Genomic DNA, 22,135 nt, shown 5'->3' on the forward strand with positions numbered 1-22,135 from the left:
TTTATCCCAAGACTTCTTCTTATAATACCATTTATTTATTTGTCCATACAAATAGGCTTTTAAAGCATCCCATATATAAATGTCAGAAGTGTTAGATGTTGAATTTACATTTATAAAGTTATGTATTTCTTCTTTTAAAAAGGTCTGAAAATCTTTTAGTTGCATAAGGTAAGCTAGGATTCTTTTTATTTGTATATTGGGTATACTACTGATGTTAAGTTAAAAAATAATAGAGTTGTGATCGGATCTTGGGTATGTTATGATTTTACTGTTTGTTGGATCGTTTATTATTTGTGTAGAAAAAGTATTCTATCTATTCTAGAATAAGTTTTGCATCTGTTGGAATAGAATGTATATTGTAGTGAACTTTGATCTGAATAATCATAGGTATCTTTTAGTTGATAAGAGTCCATGCATTTTATTAACTGTTTGGCCTGTGAAGTTATTTTTCTTTTCCCTAAAGTACTAGAATCTTTCTCATTTAGAATACAACTGAAATCTCCTGCCATGATGATGTTTCCTTCAGACTGGGATATTATTAGATTTAGATGTTGATTAATAGTGTTAGTTCCTATGCCAGGAATCCAATAGTTATTTACTAGTGTATATATCTTTTTATTTATTTCAATTATAGCTAGACAGAACATACCTTTGTCATTTTGATATGATTTAATTATTCTGGGTAATGGGAAGGATTTATTCCAAAGGATTGCCGCACCTCTTTTCTTTTTTGAGTGTTTTGAGCTTACTATGACTGTATATTTGTGTGTGCTCAGAAAGTTAATATTATCTTTCAGTAAATGAGTTTCTTGTATGAAAATCATGTTGGGCTTGTGCAAGTTAAGATACCTGTATAGATTACCTCTTTTGATTGAATTATTCAGGCCATTTATGTTGATAGATATACCTTTTAGTGTGACCATTTTATGTTTTTTAGCTGAATTAGCATATATCGTATCTCATCCTTGTCATGTGTGCATTTTATGTATCCCTCTCCTAAAAGAACATTTTTTAATCTGTTGACTTTGACCCCCTGTTTTATAGTGGGTAATAATTGTTTTGCTATTTTTGTAATTAATGTTCTTATATAAATCTATTGTAATGGATGTCAGGTGAAGCATTTTTACAAAAGTATATGAATACAATAACTTATCAAAACAAAAATAGCTCCCTGTCTGGAGTTATAAACTCTTTGTCCCAGTGATGTCAGTCACTCGGAACAAACCTTTAGACTATAACACCAGAACACAGCAACCACTTGTTATATATATTATGTAATTAAGAATAGGTAATAAATTAAGTATTATTTCTTCTAGTAATATTGCAAAAATATTTTTGTATAACTCATCTATTATAACTATTCTAAAACATGAAGTGAAGTGTACACATTAAACATAACTGAAGGTTAAAAAAAGGAAAACATTTGGCAAAGAACTATTTTAGCTGTTATTTCCTTAGCAGTAATATAAAGCCTACTTTATTAATCATTTCTTTATAACCACTCAAAACAGTGTTTAACAACATTATAATAACTATTGTCTTCATCATTATAATACATTTTTGTTATATTCTACTGGTAAAGCTTATTATATTCTAAAATAAATGGTTTCTTTATACTTTGTTACTTTGAAGTATTCTGTACAGCTATACCATATAACCATATATCCCTAAGAGTACCATTACTATATAGGAGAGGAAAAAAAAAACTTTGGAGTAAGATGTTTATGTAATCCTTGTTCTTTTAAATGTAGATAACAGTAATGAATCAGATTACCATACAATAAAAACTTTGGTCTTGCAATATCTTTCATGTAGTAATATCTAATGTGCATAGTAACCTTATACGTATTATAGTTAGATTAACTGTAATATCAGTGTTAATAAGAACTTATGTACTCACCATAATGTTCCATCTGAGTAGGAACATTCATTTCATTTGTCTGCAACCTGTGGGATACGGATCTGAGCTCGGATCCGAGCCGACAACTTTACAAAGCTTAGATCCGAGCTCCTAGCTCCTCCCCTTACCCATAATCCCCCTGCCAACCCTGACTGACCTCAGATCAAGTTTGCCCGCAAGCACTATAGTGGATAACTAACTACATTAACAGAATGGTACATCACTATATGACATGAAAACACTTCTGAAGGTCAGGGGGACGGAGGGGGTAATGGTTGCAGACAAATGAAGTTTACCTACAGATGGAACATTATGGTGAGTACATAACTTCTTAATCTGAAGTAGTTAACTTCATTTGGTATGCAACCTGTGGGACAGAGTCCCCAGCTACCTAAACCTTGGGCGGCCTTCATGGAAGGATGTTCCGGAGCACTGCGGAGCCAAAAGAAGTTCTCCCTCTGGAGGTAATGTCCAATTTATAATGATTGATGAAGGTATGAGATGAGGCCCAAGTGGCTGCTGAACAGATATCATCCAAAGAAACCCTGGATTTAAAAGCGGCAGATGTAGCCATAGCCCTAGTTGAATGGGCACAAACTCCTTGAGGTGCGGGCCTGCCAGAATTTTGTTACGCTGTAATGATACACTGTGAAATCTATCTCGATAAGGAAACTTTCGAGACTGGTTTACCTAAATTAGATTTGGCAAAGGAGACGAACAACTGATCGGATTGTCTATGACCAGATGTCCTATGAATGTAAAATCTAAGTTGTCTGTGTACGTCCAAAGAATGTAGTTTGAACTCCCCTTTGTTCTTGTAGTTAGGAAAGAAGACCGGCAGATTGATAGATTGGTTAATATTAGATTCGGAAACTACCTTCGGGAGGAAGGAGGGATTGGTCGTGAGGTAAACCCTATCCTTGTGAAAGGCTAAGTATGGGGTTTTCACAGAAAGAGCTTGCAATTCAGATACTCTCCTGGCTGAAGTAATAGCCACAAGAAAGGCTGTTTTCCAAGACAAATATCTGAGGTCTACTGAAGATGCCGGTTCGAAGGGAGAGGCTGTCAGGGCTTGTAATACCAAGGTCAAATTCCATGGGGGTACCGCTTCCTTTATTAGAGGTCTAAGACGAAAGGTGCCCTTTAGGCACGTTTTGCACAATTTTGTAGAAATCAAATGGCCCATTTCAATACCTACGTGGTAATGAGAGATAGCTGCTAACTGAACCTTAACTGTAGAACAGCTAGCTCCGTCATTAAAAAGACCTGAAAGAAAGTCCAGCACCGCAGGCAAGGGGGCTGCAAAAGGGTCCAAATTATGGCACTCTGCCCAGATAGAGAAACGCTTCCATTTACTACCATAGACCTGCCTAGTAGAGGGCTTGTGCACTGCTACTAGGATAGTTTTAACTGGAGAAGAGATACCGGGAGTCCTAGTTACAAGTGGAACTGGAGCAGCCAAGCTGTAAGCTTGAGGCTGGCCAGGTCGGGAAGTGGGATCCCCTGGGGGTGGGAGATTAGATCCGGAATGGGATCTAGAATCCAGGGCGGATTCACTCGATGAGACCAGAGGTAAGGGAACCAAGCTTGGCGAGGCCAGAATGGGGCAGTGAGGATCATCCTGCTCCCCAACTGACTGGCTTTCTGAAGAAGTTTCAGCATGAGGGGAAGAGGAAGGTAGGCATAGAGAAGACCGGTTGGCCAAATATGCACCAAGGCGTCCCTCTGGGCTTCCCCCGCAGGGGGAATGAGAGCAAAGTAACTGTTGCATTTCGGTTTTAAGGGAGATGCGAAAAGATCGCAACAGGGCTGCCCCCAAATGGCAAAAATTCGACTCGCTACTCAAGGATTGAGGGACCACTAGTAAGGTGAAAGGATGGTGCGACTCAGTCTGTCTGCTAGGATGCTGGTCCATCCCGGAATGTGCGTTGGAATGAGATAGTGGTTGGTGGAGATCGCCCATTCCCACACTCTCATGGCTTCTCGACAGAGTGGGTAAGACCTGGTTCCCCCTTGTTCATTGATATACCATACCACAGACATACTGTCTGTCTGGACTGCAATTGTTCCTACAGGCAGAAGGCTCTGAAGTGCTTGCAACGACAACAGCACTGCCCTCATCTTTAGAACATTGATGTGCAATAAAGTCTCCGAATCGTTCCACGTGCCTTGGACCGTCCTGCTCAAATAATGCACCCCACCCAAGACGAGAGGTGTCCATGGTCACCGTGGCGAGAGGGGGGCCGTGACAAAGGGGCGTCCCGCTTGGAGATCCGGCGATTGAAGCCACCAAACGAGCGCCCTCTTGCAGGCCCTGCTGAGAGAAATGGGGTGACTCAAGGGGTAATGAAGAAGGGACCATTGGACTTGGAGAGTCCACTGTAAAATCCTCATGTTCAGACGCGCCATGGGAAGAAGGTTTATAGCGGCTGCCATGGACCCCAGGGCCTTCAGAACCAATCCCGCCTGAGGTTTTGAAGATTAAAAGATGGCCCGCACATGTGCCCTCAAAGTGTGTAACCGGTCGGAAGTTAAGAAGACTAGTTGCCTGCTGGTGTCCAGTCTGGCCCCGATAAAGTCTATCACCTGAGTCAGGGTGAGAGAGGACTTGTCCGAGTTTATGGTGATCCCTAGTTGTGGAGCAAGGTTGAGAAAGTAGTCCCTGGCTAAGCATAGTAGATGCCTTGTCGGGGCGGTGAGGAGCCAGTCATCCAGGTACAGGAAGACCTGCATTCCCCAGAGTCTCAGGTGGGCCGCTATCACTGCTAATACCTTGGTGAACACTCTGGGGGGCTGAGGTGAGACCAAAGGGGAGGACCCTGAATTGATAATGACTGGCTCCCAGCCGGAAGCAGAGAAACCTCCTGGACCGTTCGTCCATTAATATGTGGTAGTACGCGTCCTTGAGGTCTATGGAGCACATCCAGTCGTTCTCCCGCAAGAGGGGGAGAATAGATTGAAGAGTGACCATCCGGAACTTTTCTCTGGTTACTGACAGATTTAGTAGGGAAAGATCGAGGCTGGGCCTTAGGTCCCCCGTCTTTTTTGGCACCAAAAAGAACCTGGTCGGTTCGGATCCGGACTGCTCTGGGGGGACATGCTGGATGGCTCCTTTTCCTAAAAGCAGCCGAATTTCCCGCAGCTGCTGCCTCCCTCTGATTGGGTGGAACATCGGGGAGGTGTCCGGGGGTGTCGGGAATGTAGGAAAAGGGAATTCTGTATCCACTGGATATGATACGAAGCACCCACAGGTTTGTTGTAATGACCTCCCAAGCTGCCAGGTGCTTCGAGAAACACCCCCCCGACTGTCTCCAGAGTGGAGCAGTCGGGCAACCTTTCAGGGTTGCTGCATGGGCCGATCAGAGAAGGTTTCTCTGGACCCAAAGTTCTTCGGGCCCCCTCTGCCTCTAGGGCGGTGTCCACCCTGTCCTCCTCTGCCGCAGAAGAACTGGGAGTCCGGAGCGGACTGGGATTGTTGTGACTTTTGGAACCACATCTTTTTCTGTCCCTTTTGGTTCTTGGAGAAGGACCTCTGGGGGGCAGAGAAGCGGACTCTGACGGCAGACAACGTCTTCCCATCCTTTTCGCTCTGGATCAAAGTCTCGTGAATTGTCTTGCCAAATAGGGCAGAACCATCGAAGGGGGCATTCGCAAAGGACGCCTTGATGGGTTCTGCGAAATCACAATGTCGGAGCCAGGCCTGGTGCCTCATAATTAGGCCTGCTCCACTGGCTCTAGCGGCCCCCTCTGTAGCATGGGATAAAAGCCGCATAGATGTGTTGGATATAGACCTAAGAGTGGCCATGCGAGTGGAGTACAACTGTTTGTCCTCCCCCGACATGGACTCCGGGGACGATGCAGCGTACTCTTTGATAAGGTCTCGCTGCAGTCGAATGACATGTGCCATGTAGTTCTGGGACCTGACAGAGAAGGTCGCTGAACTAAAGACCCACTTCCCGAGATGGTCCATCGAGCGAGACTCCTTGCTCGGGGAATGGACCGAGGGACTCTCTTGGGCTAACTCCCTCTTGGTGGCTGCCGCCACCAACATGGCATCTATGGGGGGGTCCCTTGCTCCAATGGGACTTCTCTGCTGGAGGGCTCAGGATCTTGTCGGGACATTTGGGGACTGGCTCCACAGTGTCCGGCTCCTTCCACACCCTAGTGGTGATAAGGTCCACTAAGGGGTCGGCCGGAGGGGGCACCCAAGAGGTAGATGGGCCTGCTTCGAACGCCTCCAGGAACACAGATTCGTCCGAGGAAGCCTTGGGGGCAGACCACCCCTCTCTTATCCTAAGCATTTCCATGATGTCTCCGAAGGAGACATCCTTGGGGGGTGACCTTGGGGAGCCATCCCCCTCATCCAAATCCGTGTCTTCTGTCAAGGACTCGGGGGAGTCCACGTGCTTCCTCTTACACTTCCGCTTGTGAGGAACATCCTCGGGGAGACTGTCCGAGGATGACTCACCAGCAATGTCTTGTTCCAGGGGAATGACCTGAGACGTCAAAGCAGGCTGTCCCTGTGGCCGGGCGACGGAAGCCCTACCCAAACGAGAAGGAGTGTGGGATGGAACCGTAGCAGGGAGCGGGGGCCTGGATGCACTGAACAGAGCCCTTTCTACCACATCGAAGGCCGAGGGAGAGCCACTCTCTCTAGGATCAGAGAGCCGACCCTCACTCAGATCCGATGGATGGATCGGAGCCGGCGCCGAGACCATCGGATCCGAACGGCCAGTGTGCTCCGACCTGGACGGAGCCGAAGACACACCAAACCCCTTGGATCCGAAGCTCAGAGCACGGCACCGAGAGCTCAGATCCAACAAGGATGGATCCGGAAAACTCAAAGGAAGAGTCAGAGCTGAAGTACACCAGATACTGTCGGCGCCGACCCACCCCTGGCTCCAACGCTGCCCGGCTCCGAGTGCTCCGAACCCGGGAAGCTTGTCAGGGAAGGAGCTATCGGGGCAAAGAAGGGTGTTGAGCTCCCCCCGGAGGGGGGGGGGGGAGGCAGGAGCACTCCCATCTGCATTTGGGCCTGGATGAACCTTCACATCACCCGGTCCAAATCAGCTTCAGAAAGGCTACGCGCTGATCTCGACGAGGCCACCGAGGTTGGCCGGGAGTGCCGCCTCGATGACCTCGATGGAGATTGGGTCTCCTCCTCCTTGTGTCCCAGTGAGAAGCATAGAGACCGGAGCCGAGAAGGAGGAGACCTGGAAGCCGTAGAGGGAGAAGCCCGCTTAGCAGGGGGGGGCCGAAGCGGAGGCCTCGACCCGCCGCTTGTGGTGCTTCTCCCTCCGTTTTTCTCTCCTGACTTCCCTCTCCTCCGGTGCCGAAGCAGGAGATTGAGTCCCGGCCGGGGTGAGGGAGGCAGGAGTGGCCACCGCCGGTGCCTGGGAGGAGGCCACAGAAGTACCGGAGGTCGAAACTGAATCCGGGGGCAAAAGTACCACCAGGATCAGCTTAGACCTCCGGTCCTTCAGTGCCCTGGGGTTGAACGCCGCACAGATAGTGCATCCAGAGGAAAGGTGTTCAACCCCAAGGCACCGGATGCACCGAGTGTGGCCATCCGCCAGGGAGAGCTTATGGCCACACTCGGTGCACTTAGAAAAGATTGGCTTTGGGGCCTCAGACATTATAAAGAAGCACACTCGCTAGGCCCCAAACACACTACACACAGAACTACATACCAGCGAAGGGGAGGGAGGGTAAAATTAACTAAAAGATTCATCTACGAGTATTAAACCAAAGGGAAACCTAACCACAACACACTCATACACTTAAAGGTAAAAGAAAACAAAGTTTTAAAACTTCTCACAACTCTGTGAAGACCCTAGAACCAGGAGCTCAAAACCTAGCTGCTGATCAGAAGCGCGCCAAACTAGATCTGGGGTCAGTCAGGGTTGGCAGTGGATTATGGGTAAGGGGAGGAGCTAGGAGCTCGGATCTAAGCTTTGTAAAGTTGCCGGCTCGGATCTGAGGTCAGATCCGTATCCCACAGGTTGCAGACCAAATGAAGTTAACTACTTCAGATCTATTATTTTGTTTTTTCTCAATAAAGTATTTTACATAACATTTTCATGAACAGAGTAAATATTTCACATTATTAATATATACAACTTGTATTACAAGACATATTATATTTGGCCTGAATAAATATAGTAATTTGGACATACCAGTGTGAAGTGTCTTTCAAAAAAGTGTTCTGAAATCTTTCCAAATGCAGAGAATTTAAGATACATGAATGAAATTTCTGATGTGACTAAAACACTTAAAATGAATGTTTTAATTCACACTGAATCATTTGTTTGGTGTAGCTGCTTGCATGTCTGGCTGTTATTGCAAAAGAGTAAAACTTAAGCTAACATTATTTTCTATAAAACATGTAATGTTGGAAATGTGTCAACAACACATTTAGTCACCATCTGAATAGGAATTATAAAGTTAAACAACATACAGATCTAGTTATGTTAGAAAATTATTTTGTGAGAGAATTAAATCAGAGATCAATCATTTGTCACTGCAAGAGATTTCTTAATAATTGTGTATGCATATGAGTAATTTGCTGTGATGTTTAGATGTCTATTGTCACAGCTTCTTGTTAAAACATTTCCCCCTTCCCCCTCTCCTCCTCCCTTCCCATGAAGAAATTTATAATATATAAACATACAGTTGTAATAGATTGTGCTTACACAATATTAGATTATAAGTATTATTACCTATATGTCCAGTATTATATGATTTGTTAGGTAATCAGTAGTAGCAGGTACATGTGATTAAGAAAGGCATAGACACTAGTTCAGATTAACTTACTTTTCTCCTGCAGATATTTACAGTTCCATAAAATCAGGGTCTGCTATCCTTCTGTCTGTATGGTGTAATTCTCTCTGACTGACCTTAGTTTTGCTGGTATTAGGCCATTTAGATGATTATTTTAGTTGCTTTTTTGTGTAATTCGCAATTCCTGGTGGTAACCGGACTGTATATTTCCTGTTTAAGTTATTTTCGTTGCGCTGATGTCTTCAATGTGCGTCTCAATGTTTTATTGCAGTACGAAACTTCCGAGATGATTCTCCAGCTGTTTCTGAGATGTTGAAGTCAGACCATCAGTGTGAGCTAAACCAAAGCTCAAAAGTTGTCTCTAATGCAAATCAGCGGGAAAACTGCAAAAAAAGGGGGTACTGCACTTTTTCATGTAAAGCTAGTTAGTCAATGAAGGAAAGGCTTCCAAAGCCGCTAACAGTCAGCACGAGCATGAAAATCCCTACAAGCAATTACACTGAAGTCATACAGTATAATGAGATAGTCAGTAATCACAAATCAAGTAAACAAAAGGAAAAACAGCTTTCTATATCCATGGAGAGACATCCTTTTCCCTCCTATTTGCAACATCATATATTTAATTTCCTTAAGAAAGGGACAGAGAGAGAAAACAAAGCAAAACAAAAAAAATAGTTTTCTTATTTCTCTCTGAGCATATATAATATAAAATCATGAAATTATATCAGGTCATATAGTATTATAGAGGTATATGTAACATCCGAAAGCTACTTAAAGATATGTAAAAGTAGAGAGTTATTTAGGGACGTGAAGCTATAAATCAGAATGTTTTCTAGATATGTGTTTATATATTTATAGGAACTTATAGTATCTTGATGGAAAGTAAACAAAATGTACATATACATATTAAATATTTAACTGTTAAAACAGAACCTTTTTGCCATTCTTTCACTCTTCCCCCATCCCTCCACCTCCCCTGCCTTCCATTCCAATTTTATTTATAATCAATGGAAGTTATGTTTATGGTTAAGTAAATAAAGAATCAATATATTGTTTATTTATATATTATTCCTGTAATGTCTATATGAGGTGCTATGTTATTTCAACACAACTATTAGTATTAAGATATGTATGTTTATCTAAAAATAACTGTTTGGTACCAATACAATGTTGATAAAGTGAGTATTCTATAGTTACTTATATAATTACTTAACTGAACCTATGGGACAGATACAGCTGAATAGATATTTCATTTTTATGATGACAAAATTGAGCTTACCTGGCAGAGAAAACAGAATAATGAAAAGCTTACTTTACAAATCAGTATCCACAAAAATAACAAGATACAGAAATGTGTTATTTTTTTAGTTCATTTGTTTTTTAGTTTTTTAAGTTTCTCAGTGGTTTTCCAAGTTGATGTTGATGCTAATATTTTAAGGGAAAGGCTAGCCCATTCCATTTCATCTATTTTTTCTAGGATCCTGTGATTTTTGACAAAAATCAGTGCTGAATCCAGGTCTTCAAATAACTTGGGTCCCTCCGAGGTGAAAATCTTCAGCTTTGCAGAAAACAGAAGATGGGTCTTCACTAGTGCCTTGTTCATTTATTTTATCAGAGGTAGGAACAATTTTATTTTTGATATTACCAAAGAAGAATAGTCATTGTCAAAATGTATTATTGTATCATTGATTTTTTATAGGTGACTAGACCAGGCAGTCTTCAAAATTAGTTCTTTATCAGATGAAAAAATAAACTTAATAATAACAGATCTAGGTTGCTTTTTGCTCATAGTATTATTACCAGTCAGTGACCGATGGGCCCTTTCTATCCCAAATGGCATAGCCTCCTGAAGGTCTAGTGTTTTTGGTAGCCAAGAGGTGAGAAAACTAATCATGTTGTTTTCTTCTATGTTTTCAGAAAGTCGAAAAATCCTTAGATCATTTCTACGAGATCTGTTTTCAAGATCATCAAGTTTATTTTGTAGCATGGTATTTTGTTTTAGTCGGAACTCTACATTATTTTCATTTTCTTTTATTCTTCGATCCATGTCATTTACTGCCTCTTCTGTGCCGGATATTTGGATTTTTTGCTGTTGTAAGTCCTTATGAAGTAGACCCATTTGTTTAGTAGTTTTTTCTTTAAAGTTGTCTATTTTGATGTCAATCTTATCAATTTTTGTAGTTAGAGCCTGGATATTTGATAACAGTGTTTAAAGTTCTCTTCTGAGACTGGATTCTTGACTGCCTGCTTTTGTGGAGCTCATGGTGATATTCTTCTGTACATGAGTTGACGTTTTCCAAGTATATTTTGACTGGACAACTTGTCTTCTTATTGTTTTTTAATAGATATTGTTGTAAATATTTTTGATTACTATAGTTGTTGACAAAAAAAGTTTAAATTTTTTAGTTAGAAGACAAAAGTCTAGTGAAGATATAATTTTCTTAGTGGGGCTGCTGTATTCTGCTGCTACTCAGAGCCCATGCTGGCCACGCCCCAAGCCTTAAATGATACTTCTGAATACTCTTACATTTAGCCTCAGCTCAAAACAGTTCTTTAAGAAAAAAATATGAATGTAAATGTTTTAATGTGGAACATATTACATAACTAAACAATATCCCAGCCAATAATGCCATAACAAGCTTAAAGCTACAACTAAATCTTATTTCATATATTACTGTTTTATGTAAGTATGTACATAATATCCTCCCCTAATAATCCACATCCTCCCCTCACCTCTTACTAGTCTTCATTCCCTCTGCACTCTTATAGGTTCATAGATTAGTACTAGGCTAACTGCTCTTGCGAGCCATTTTAAGCCCAGCCAATTATCCCCTGTGAGATTCAAACCATGCCCCTTGTGTTTGTAAGGCAAACACCTTAACCATTAGGCCACCCTTCCTACCCCTACTCTACCCTATTGTTTCTGCATTCAACTGTTACATTAACAAATGTTGTTTTAAATGTTATTGTATTCAACTTAAAGTCATTTTATTACAAATACTGCATGGTCCCTGTAGCCACTTGTCTAGTATTACTCCTTTGCTTCCATGTTTCTAATAAACTTCTACAGGAATCTCTTAATCTCAGAGCCAAGGACATCAGCAAAATGCTATGACAATTGCCATGGAATGAGAATGGATTTCTGCCACACCACATATGGAATTCAACACTTGCATATCTGCATCTAACAAATCTTCTCCACAGGCTTTTACTTTATCTCTGAATTGTGAAAATACTCCAAGAGCTTGTCTAGCTCTTTTTTCTTTGCTATTTTCATTATAGTATAAGAAAAACATAATGGTTGATGGTTTTGGGATTCAAACATGAGGTTGAAACATCATTTCCACAATAAGTCTAGTATATGATTGTTTCTTGGCGATGTTTGCTCAAGTGACAGAGGTTTATATGGGCCATTATGGGCAATGTTTATTTAGGAGCTGACATCTACAAATTCTTTTGGACTGATACTTTTTACATGCTCTAAGAGATATGACTGGTAATATGCTATGGACTTCTCAAGTCTCTTTCAAAGCAAACTTTATTACTAGAAAGAGCTATGCCAAAATGATTAGCAAAGGCTTTGGTAGGGCCAAATACTGGAAGATATTTAACAATCAGTATGTCTTGAAATCCTATGATGTCCCCAAAAAGATCAGTAAAACAAGGATATTCCTGAGGGACTATGAACCTCCATATTCTGATGGGATGCAAACAAACATCACCAAAAAAAAACTGGGACACAAGAGGAAGACTATAATTCTTCCCTTTCACTTCCAGGTTGTCTTGATCATCCACTGAACTTCTCAGGTTTGAGACACTCCCAAGTGTCATTTAATAGTTCAACTCTACTAGCAGCTTTTAGTAAGCAACCTGATAAATGTTAGAATAATTATGATACCACAAAAGAAACGGAACAAATATTACTGGTGTGTTACTGTCTGTTGTATTGATTCACTAACAAACTAAACTGACAAACTTAATTGCGTGATAAGAGACCTTGGGACCCAGGTGGACAGTAGTCTCTCCTTTGATAGTCACAACGCCACAGTAGTCAGGAAGTCCTTCTATGTGGCACACCTCATCATAAAAGGGTTCTCATCCAGGAAAAAAAGAGGTCATTGTTCCCCTCAACTCGACACTCATTAGACCCATTATAGAGTACAACGCCCCTTTTGGAATGTACCTCACAAGACATCTGCAGCAGCTGGAAAGGCCACAGGAGTAACTCACAAAGAGGATTACTGGCCTCAAACAAATGCCCTACACTGACCGCCTCAAAAAACTCCAGCTTTACTCCGTAGCATATCGCCTACCCCGAGGTGACCTCTGCCTAACATATAAAGCTATGTCAAACCCAGAGCCGTTGGACATGCTACACCTAGGGACCTAAACCTTGTCACCACAATAAACAGGACATGCTGGAGGGATATATTCCTGTCCCAAAGACTACCCATACTCTGGAACAGGCTACCCATCTATGTCAAGCAAAGTTCTTCATTAGCACTCTTCAAGAAAAATCTTGATGAGTGGATGGGAAATAAGAAATACACCTCGGGGATCACTTCTGTGTCTCTGCTCGACAGTGGTACAGGAAAATAACTTTCTTGGGTGGCATAAGCCAGGGAACCTTGTTGGCTAGGCTTACGTAGGCCCTTGGGCCGATAGCCTAGTACCTACCTATGAATTATCAGCAGGATTGTCATTGCTGGCTTAGCATCAGCCAGTTTTTGGAGTTTCAACTGGAAAATAAGGATACTGCCATAAATGAACTACAAATGGGAAAATGCATCTGGGTTTAGCCACATTTACCATCAGGCAATATCTTCTCTTGCTCTGAAAAAGGATGACTGTGACAGGCATAATGCTACCAGTGGAGCCAAAGAAGACTGTACTAACAGTAGCTCTTAAGTCTTGGATTTTGACACATTGGGCAAATAGTAGACAGTCAATCACAGACAGGCAGGAGGAAGAAAAAATAAAGGCCTAGTTATGTCTCAGTCTGGGATCTATAGAGGTTCTTACAGTAATGTCTTAACATATGCTAACATATCTTCCTTTCTTTCTGAGGGAAGTTGTAAGATCTATGGTGAGTGTGTTTTTCTTCCTCAAATTCATCAGATGGATTCAGATTTATTCTAGTGCTAAAACAGGGTGATTTGACTACAGTCCTCAAAAAACAAGAAAATGGTGGATAGTTATTCAATACATAAAACATAAACACCAGTAAATTAGTAGTGCTGTGAATTTCTATAATGTAAAAGCAAAGGAACTTAAACTTCTGACAGATCTACAAATGTGTAAGCAGTGAAACAAAGTTATAACTAGATCACAAAACCTGATTCTGAAAAACTTTACCTGTTCAATAACTTTGCAACTCAAAGGAATGTATGCCCCATTAAATATATATGCCATATCACGTGGTATTCTCAGGTCATACTCCACATCAGTACGAGGAATCTGTAAGAAAAATATACTTTTGTTGAGTAGCAGACAATTTATCACAGCATTTCACTTTTCAACTCCACAGCTGTACCATAACTTTAACAATATGGTAAATAACATTTTGCCCCAGTCAATCATATGTCATTACAACTTTAAGATATCATAAAGTGATGCTATGATGTTTTTGGAAGTTGCTTGAAAGTGATAGATACTCAACCGCTAGTTCCATAACTGCAAATACAGAAGTACAAAAATGGAAAGTCTGAATTTGCATGACCTCAGAGCATTCCTCTTATGCTGAGTTATAACAATTTTGGAGCTAGTATATGCATGTGTATATAATTAGGGTAGGGTACAAACTGAGGGATCAAGGGACTGCCCCCTTGCAAACACACTTTTAAAAGCTTTACACTACATTTTGAGCTTTGCCATTTTACATGAGAATTGCACTTTAGTAGGACTTAAAGTTTTGGGTCTCGCACTTAGGTCATGAGGTCATTTTTTTAAACCAGCCAGCCTGATTACTATGGCTAAATGGAAACTACATTAAGCATTGTTGTTGTGTCTTTCGGCTTTTCCCAGTCAGGGGTCGCCACAGCGGAACTCCGGTCCGCTAATGATTGGTAGTTGATTTTTACGTGCCGAGTTACCAGCCCTGACGCACAACCTTCAACGAAGGTACGCCCATTCAAGCATGTCTCCAGGCAGAAGACGCTCTAGCTGAGAATCGAACCGGACAGCGTCTTACTGTGAGGCAATATTCTTACAATTATTTCCTGTTGCTTTTGCACATGTTTACATTTTCATATGACAGAACATCCTTCTTGATCCTAGTAGCAGGGCTAGCAGGCAATTTACAGTGTCAGCAATTCAACTCATTTAACATGCATCTCCATATAATGTGTTGTTATAAATGAAAATGTAGGCACATTTTACCTCTGTTTCAAGAGCAGCTAGATAAGAAACAGCCTTTTTGTATTTAATGAATGCAAGAACTTTGCCCTTTTTTTTTTTAGACAAGAAACACCTTTACTAAATTATCATGTAAGACATAGGCCATGTTAAATTAATATAAATGAAAATAAACCATTGTAACTCAACCACAGATGCAAACATTATACATTCCAAACAGTGTCGACACAACTGTAGCTGCAAACACTGAACATCACTTTTAACATATTCAGTCATTGTTAGTCAACCATTACATAGCTCATTCAAAATCCTGCCTTCTTTTAAAGCTCATTCCTCCTCTGCATGTATTGACCCCACAGTTCCCATTTTTTCCTATGTAATTTGCTACTACCCTTTTCTAAAAATCCAAGTTCCTGTTGTTTTAACTCTTATCTTCACTGCTTCTAGTAAGGTTGGTTTAGACTTTGATTTCCATTTTCTATTAATTGCTTTTTTAGACGCCATCATAATTAGAGTCAGCAAGGCCTTACTATGTCTACACAATTCCGAATTTGCATCATAGTTCAAAAAATAATTTCCCCTAATAATTCCAACTTGCTTACCCAGCATCTCCGACAGAGGAGTCTGAAGGAATCTTTAAAGTCTACTAACTCATTACACTCCCAGAAAATATGTTCCCAGTTACCTCTTTCTGCCCCATCACACCTCCAACATTTGCTGTCCAGAGGGAAAAGTCTGAGTTCCCAAGAGCATCATAGCCAGCAGCAATTTGACATGTGTTCTTAAAATTTCATCAGCACACAATATTCTAACAGTGAAGCTGACAGATAATCTAACCCAGAATGCTCTCTCAGATTAACCATTCTTCTGTTGATGAGGAAAATCTTCATTACTCTTAACTTTTTCCCATAGGTGAGAAGTTCTGATGAGCAGCTGAGGATGGTTAAGACCAAAAAAAAGACTGGAAGCATCAGCATTCCTGCAATCTTGAAAGAGGACAAAGTACAGGAGCCAGACCTGGTAGATGAAATTGCTCCACAGATCTGGAGTTATTCTTAGTCTCTTGGTAACGGTCTATCTTCTTTGAGGCAGTTTCAGCCATCAGGTCCTTAACATTAATTTTAAGATATTTCACAGCAGTTAAGTAACAAATTGTGGCTAATTCTTTCTAACAGGCCATGAAGAACAGCCCTCCCAAAACTAACTATGGTCCTGGTCTGGATATTCACAGAGCAATGTCAATAAAGGTATGTGATTTGGACCACATAGCTACTAAACATACTGTATTTCCTGGACCAGGACCCCTAAGAAGTAATGAGCAAAGCTGCCACTTCCCATGAAACAATGCAGATGAAAAAGACCAGGAAGATGCTTCCCATTTTATTAAAAGCATGAAAGATTACTCTATACAGTTTGAAATGAGTTTGCCTGCTGCAATTGGAAAGGATTCAAAACACTGTTTAGTTTGAAAGGGCAGCTTCATTTAAAGAAACTAAGCTGTAATGAGGCTAAATGTCTGATGGATCTACTGATAGCCATTTTATTCTAAATAGCCTTTTCCATTATGGATTTGTCATGAAAATAAACTGGTAAAATGATATCTTGTTTCAAAGTAATTTTCAATAACCATCTCAGGGAGAAGAAGATATTTGTGGACTCATTATCTCAGTTTTTCTGCAACAGGGCTCATCATAGTCAGTAAAAGCTAGGGGACCTCCTTCCAGAAAGCCCTTGCTCTGCTGTTCTTCCAAGATCACTAGCTCCCATACTCCAGAAATGCACTCCCAGTGCCTTAGTACCATGGCAGCAGAACAGGAGGGTGCACTTAGTCATATGGTCCCCAGGTCTGGCACCAAGGAATAAGGACATGCCACACTTGAAAGACAAGAGAACTTAAACTGGATACAAACTTACAAGGGATCAGAATGACTGCTCTAGACCATCAAACACTGAAAAAAAAAACGAGTCAGCACAGCAGAGCACTATATGCTAAAAAAGTGCAAAGAGACCGCCAAAAACAATAAATAAATATAATAAATACAGATGTTTTTGTATGAGGCTGAACCCACCTACATCTAAATCTGTAAGTATAACAAGTCTGAGGTAAAATAGTGCAGTAAAATGAAAAAAATAGTGATAGCTTCAAAATCGTCTTTTCACTTTACGCTAAGGTAAATCAGGTTTGAAATCAGTGTGTGAAGGCAATGTCTCTGCACTGGGGGACTGAAAGGGAAAAAAAACATACCACGTTTTCAGATTAACATTAATTACATTAAATTGTTTTGCTTTTTGTATGTTTTAAAAGACAAGCTATCCCAAAGGATTATGGCCAATGTAAATAAAGTGAAGCATTACATATTAAATCATATTCCACGTTATAAATGTGCAAAACGTACAGAGAAGAGGGCACCTGAAAGCATGTGGTGGGACTGTCCACCAACAATTTCAAATTAGCTGAGTGTCTATTAACTAATGACTTCCACACTAGCTTCATCCTCTTCTTCTTCTGTCACATCACACTCCTTCACAGTCTGCAAGATCCAAAGTCTCTCCTAACTCCTTCTCTGTTTCTATACCATATCCGTAAGCTACTTCTCAGACTGCAATGCCTCTATTCTTCTTAACTCTCTCATTATCCTTCTGTGTCACTAACTCTTGAGCTATTATTTTCTTAACTTAAACCAATATTTTATTTTTCTTGTACTATAACAGCCGATGTCATACACTGTACTACCTATATATTATTTTTATACACTTTATTTACTCATAGGTTATGTATATGTTATTAGAATGACTAAAATTGTCTACTGAGCATTAAATTGCTCTGGATTATGCGGAATGCTCTGGATTTAATGACGAACGAAGCCACTGTTCCCCTGTTCTGCACTGAACAGCTGTGGCTCTGCTACACACATTCGGATTGGTTTGTGTACCGCAATTACTGCCTATCGGCATTGCGGTATACAAACTGAAGCATAGCTGTGCTGCCTTTCCACATTACACAGCACTGGCTGTGCTCTACAGTTTTTGATTGGCTCGTGCACATTTACAGCCAATAGCGAATGTGGTGTACGAGCCAATCAAGTAATGCGTTTCAGGACAGTAGCCAATGAGAGCTCCCCAATACAGGTCAATCACATTCTGCTGTGGATTGAAGATGTCGGGACTGGGACTTGGAAGCCAGGAGAGGAGTCAGCATGATGAAGGGACTTCAGAGGCCTTGCTCTGGTGGATCAAGATCGGTCAGATGGTCACTAGAAGGCTGAGGTTTGTGTTGCTGCCTGCTGGACAACCGGGGCTGATCAGATCATCGTTTTGGATTAAATTTCATGCTGTGTGGAGACTGTCTGTGGATTATAGACAGAGGTAAGTGCTTTATAAATTTAGCTGCAATGTTACCTCTGCAAGAATTTCTATCATTGAGACCCTATATGCTAGCAACTTTCTAAGTTTATAAGAGCAATGTTTAGTGTCTAGTTTTGTGCTGCTTGTCCCTAGTATGCCTGTTGTATGCCAACACAGATACTGTTATTCCAACAATATTTCCAAGTTTATCAGAGCAATATTTCCAAGTTTATCAGAACAATATTTCTAAGTTTATCAAAACAATATTTCTAAGTTTATACGAGCAATATTTAAAGTGTCTCTATTTTTGTGCTGCTTGTCCCCCTATTACATTGGGCTTTGTCCACATTTCTTGCACTAAGAGGTTGAGAGGTATGTCAGGATGGATGTCAAAAGTGAGTTATTTATAGTAATGATATGCTTGAAAGTAGACAGGATGCTGTTTAACTTGGTCTAACTAAAATCATTTGTCTGACTTGTAATGTCGGTTTAGAAAATGTAGTAAATGTGAATTTACTTAGGGTGTGGATATGGTATTGCAGATTATAAAACAAAGGTTTTGGATCTGAGGAGTGTCTTACTGAATTTTACAGATGTTCTACCATGCTCCATGGCAATGGCATGTTTCGCGCAGTGCAAAAATCGGGTGTTCCACATTTTGACCATTTGTCACACATTGTTAAGGTCTGTGTTCTACATTTGGCCTCTTAAGATGTTGAGACCTATGATTGTCTATAATGATACAACTCTATAGAATTGTCCAGATGTGCAATATATCTTGTAACCCAGTTTACGTTCAATCAACTTATTTTGTATAATATTCCTCATGTGGCTTGTATTGTTTGTGGACTACACTGTATTTGTAATGTACTTTATGTGGAACCTTTCTCCCTGGGCCTTTGCTGAAAATGGGTTCTGTAAACCCAGTCACACCACCCCGGTAAACAAATATCAAATAAATAAATAACATTACATCATAATAGAGCATCAAGATACATATTGAGGCTTTTTTTATTATTATAAACACCTTTACTGAATTATCACTTGTGAAACTGGAAAATTTACATTTATATAAAAGTAATCAAACTGTAATAACACATTCAAGTTTACAAACATTATATTTCAAATATGTTATATATCATATAACCTAAGCAACATAACATAAATTATTCAATTCCTGCCCCTTTTATAAACAAGAAACATTATTAAACCACCACTTATAACATAAGCAATCGTACATTTATATAAATAAAAACAAACCACATCGACACAATCCCAGTTGTAAGCATTTCACATCACAAACCATACTGACACACACTCCCAATTGGAGACATTACACATCACTTATAATCTTCCCAATCATTTTCAGTCAAACATTACATAGCTCATTTAAGTCCTGCCTTCTTTTAAACCTCATTCTTCCCATATATGTATTGTTCCCACAATTCCCATTTTCCCTATGTAGTTTGCTCATACTCTTTTATAAAGATCTCAATTTCAGTTGTTTTATCTCTGTTACTATACTCCCTAATTCTAGTATAGTCGGTTTATATTTTGATTTCCATTTTCTAGTAACTGCTTTTTGGCAGCCACCATAATTAGACACAGCAAGGCCTTACCATGTGTAGGCAATTCTGATTTTGTATCATAGCTCAGAAAAATCTTCTCCCTTGTCAAACCAATCTGCCCACTCAGCATCTCCAACAGTGCATTACACAGGGAATCCTTAAAGTCTTAGCAATTAAAAGAAATGCTAGAGACATTAATAAAAGCCATAATCAGGAGAGATCAAATGTCAGACTAAAAAGATGAGTTTTAAGAGACCTCTTAAAGGTGATCAAAAAAGGATTTACGTACAGCTATTAGGGCAACAAGCAACATAAGTATTGAGACTGACAGGAAATAAAAATGAAACAAAGAATCCATCTGCACCGTAGGGATCTCAAACAACCCTACAGGGCAGAATATAGAGGTTTAACTACAAAGTGAAGATCAAGGCATTCCATTATTGAAGTGGATATGGAGGAAGGGTATTGTGTGCCTACTAAAAAAAAGCCTCTAAAAATTAAATACTACAGCAAGCACTTGCACATCTGCAACACTTTATTTCAAGAGGCCCTCTGCAGTGGATGGCTGCTTTAGTATTGCAAAAACAGTACACAATGATGCTACCTAAGAGAAGGAGAAGGACAGGCCAGGAAATAATAATTCAGAGAGGCAAATACTGCAGCACAGAACTGCTAAATAAATACTGATTCATGGTGTTAAGAACTAAAAAACAGTTTTTATTAAAAATATACATTGTTGATCAAGTGGCTGTGGTACAACTATCCACAAATGACACATTTCTGAAACAAGTGCTGAAGGCAGTGAGAACTCACCTCCCAAAAAGGTCATGTGATCACTGACTGCACTAACCAAATGCAGACTGGCCAAACCAAAGCAGAAGACATTGCAGATAAGTAATTTGCAGAATGTCTTCTTGGCACCTGCCAGCAGTTCTCTACCGACTATGGGGACATACAACTGGTCTATATTCCTTAACTCAGGCATTCTGTTTAGGTAAAATCTTTGTTAGTGTTGGACATTGGGGGTAAAAAGACTCCCCCATGGCTCTGCGCAAAGGGAGATGAATGACTGGCAGAGGCAATGCTCAAATATCACCCCTGGCAAAAATTGTGGGTTTACTGAGAAACAGACCTACCTAGCCTTTCGGAAGGACCAAATACTGACCTCTGCAAGTGAAGGTCCACATAAACAAAACCCACCTGGCTGATGTTATAGCTATTACAAATAAAGTTTCCAAAACAGAAATAAAAGGCCAGCAGAAATACAAAGTCTACTGACTTCAGCCGAGGATAAGCAACTCTTTAATCATAAAGTTCAAGACCTGAGGATGAGAACTACTCTTCACTGGAGGCCAAACATGAGAAACCACATCTGCAGCTGCTTGACCAGCAATGCATTGAGCCAAATGTCTCTCATTTGCAAAGTTATGATGCACCAAAGTGGTAGAATCATGCACTTTGAATGGAATGGTGTCCAAAGAGAAGAGAAGAGTTGTTCAATATAGATTAGGCAGTTATGTTTGCTGACTAAAGAAGAAATGGATACTTCTCAGCCAAGTAATAAAGTACTTCCATTTTACAGAATAAGTCTGCTGAAAATAATTTTCTTTATGGTGTTCAAGACCTCCTTGATCTCAAGCTGCCAAATTCAGTGGTATTGAAAGAAGCTTATTGAAAAAACGGGACCTGAGATGTAGAGAGATGTTCTCTTGAATGAGCAAAGAGTTGAGCACATGAAACCATACTATTCTCAGTCATCAAAGGGCAATGAGAATTGGCCTTGGCGTTTTTTCTTTAATAAGGTTAGCAGACTGGGAACAGCAAAAAGGCACATAGGAATCATCTCCTGCGTACCAAAAGGGATGCATCCACTATCTACAATCCACTCACCCTGCCCACTTACAGAACTTGGGAAGGATGGTATTTTCCTCATGGGAAACAGGTTGACTTTCAGGATATTTCACACCTGGAAGACCCTTATAATGCAGAATTTCTTGAACCTTACCTGTAAAAAAATTACTCAGCTGCAGTACAGGGAGTTTGTAATGTTTTTCGGCATTCTACGTATGCTAATCTGTACTAGGAATATGTCCCTTGCAAAAATGTACCAGTGCATTTCACCCTTGTTTATTTAGGTACTACACCATGGCCAGGTTGCCTGATCTAGCCAGAAGGGACTCTTATTTCA

At 40.5% G+C, this 22,135-nt stretch overlaps 1 protein-coding gene across 1 annotated transcript in view; it reads right to left on the reverse strand.

Annotated features, from left to right (window-relative positions):
• VPS33B (VPS33B late endosome and lysosome associated) overlaps positions 1-22,135 on the reverse strand; it is a 2,132,768-nt gene that overhangs the window by 373,298 nt on the left and 1,737,335 nt on the right. The window contains exon 21 of the mRNA XM_044078281.1: positions 14,036-14,137. Within this exon, the coding sequence (XP_043934216.1) occupies positions 14,036-14,137 (102 nt within the window). The remainder of the gene's footprint in view (positions 1-14,035; positions 14,138-22,135) is intronic.

Source organism: Protopterus annectens, chromosome 7.part0 (assembly GCF_019279795.1).
Source record: "Protopterus annectens isolate FY-2018-M chromosome 7.part0, PAN1.0, whole genome shotgun sequence".
Classification (NCBI taxonomy): domain Eukaryota; kingdom Metazoa; phylum Chordata; order Ceratodontiformes; family Protopteridae; genus Protopterus; species Protopterus annectens.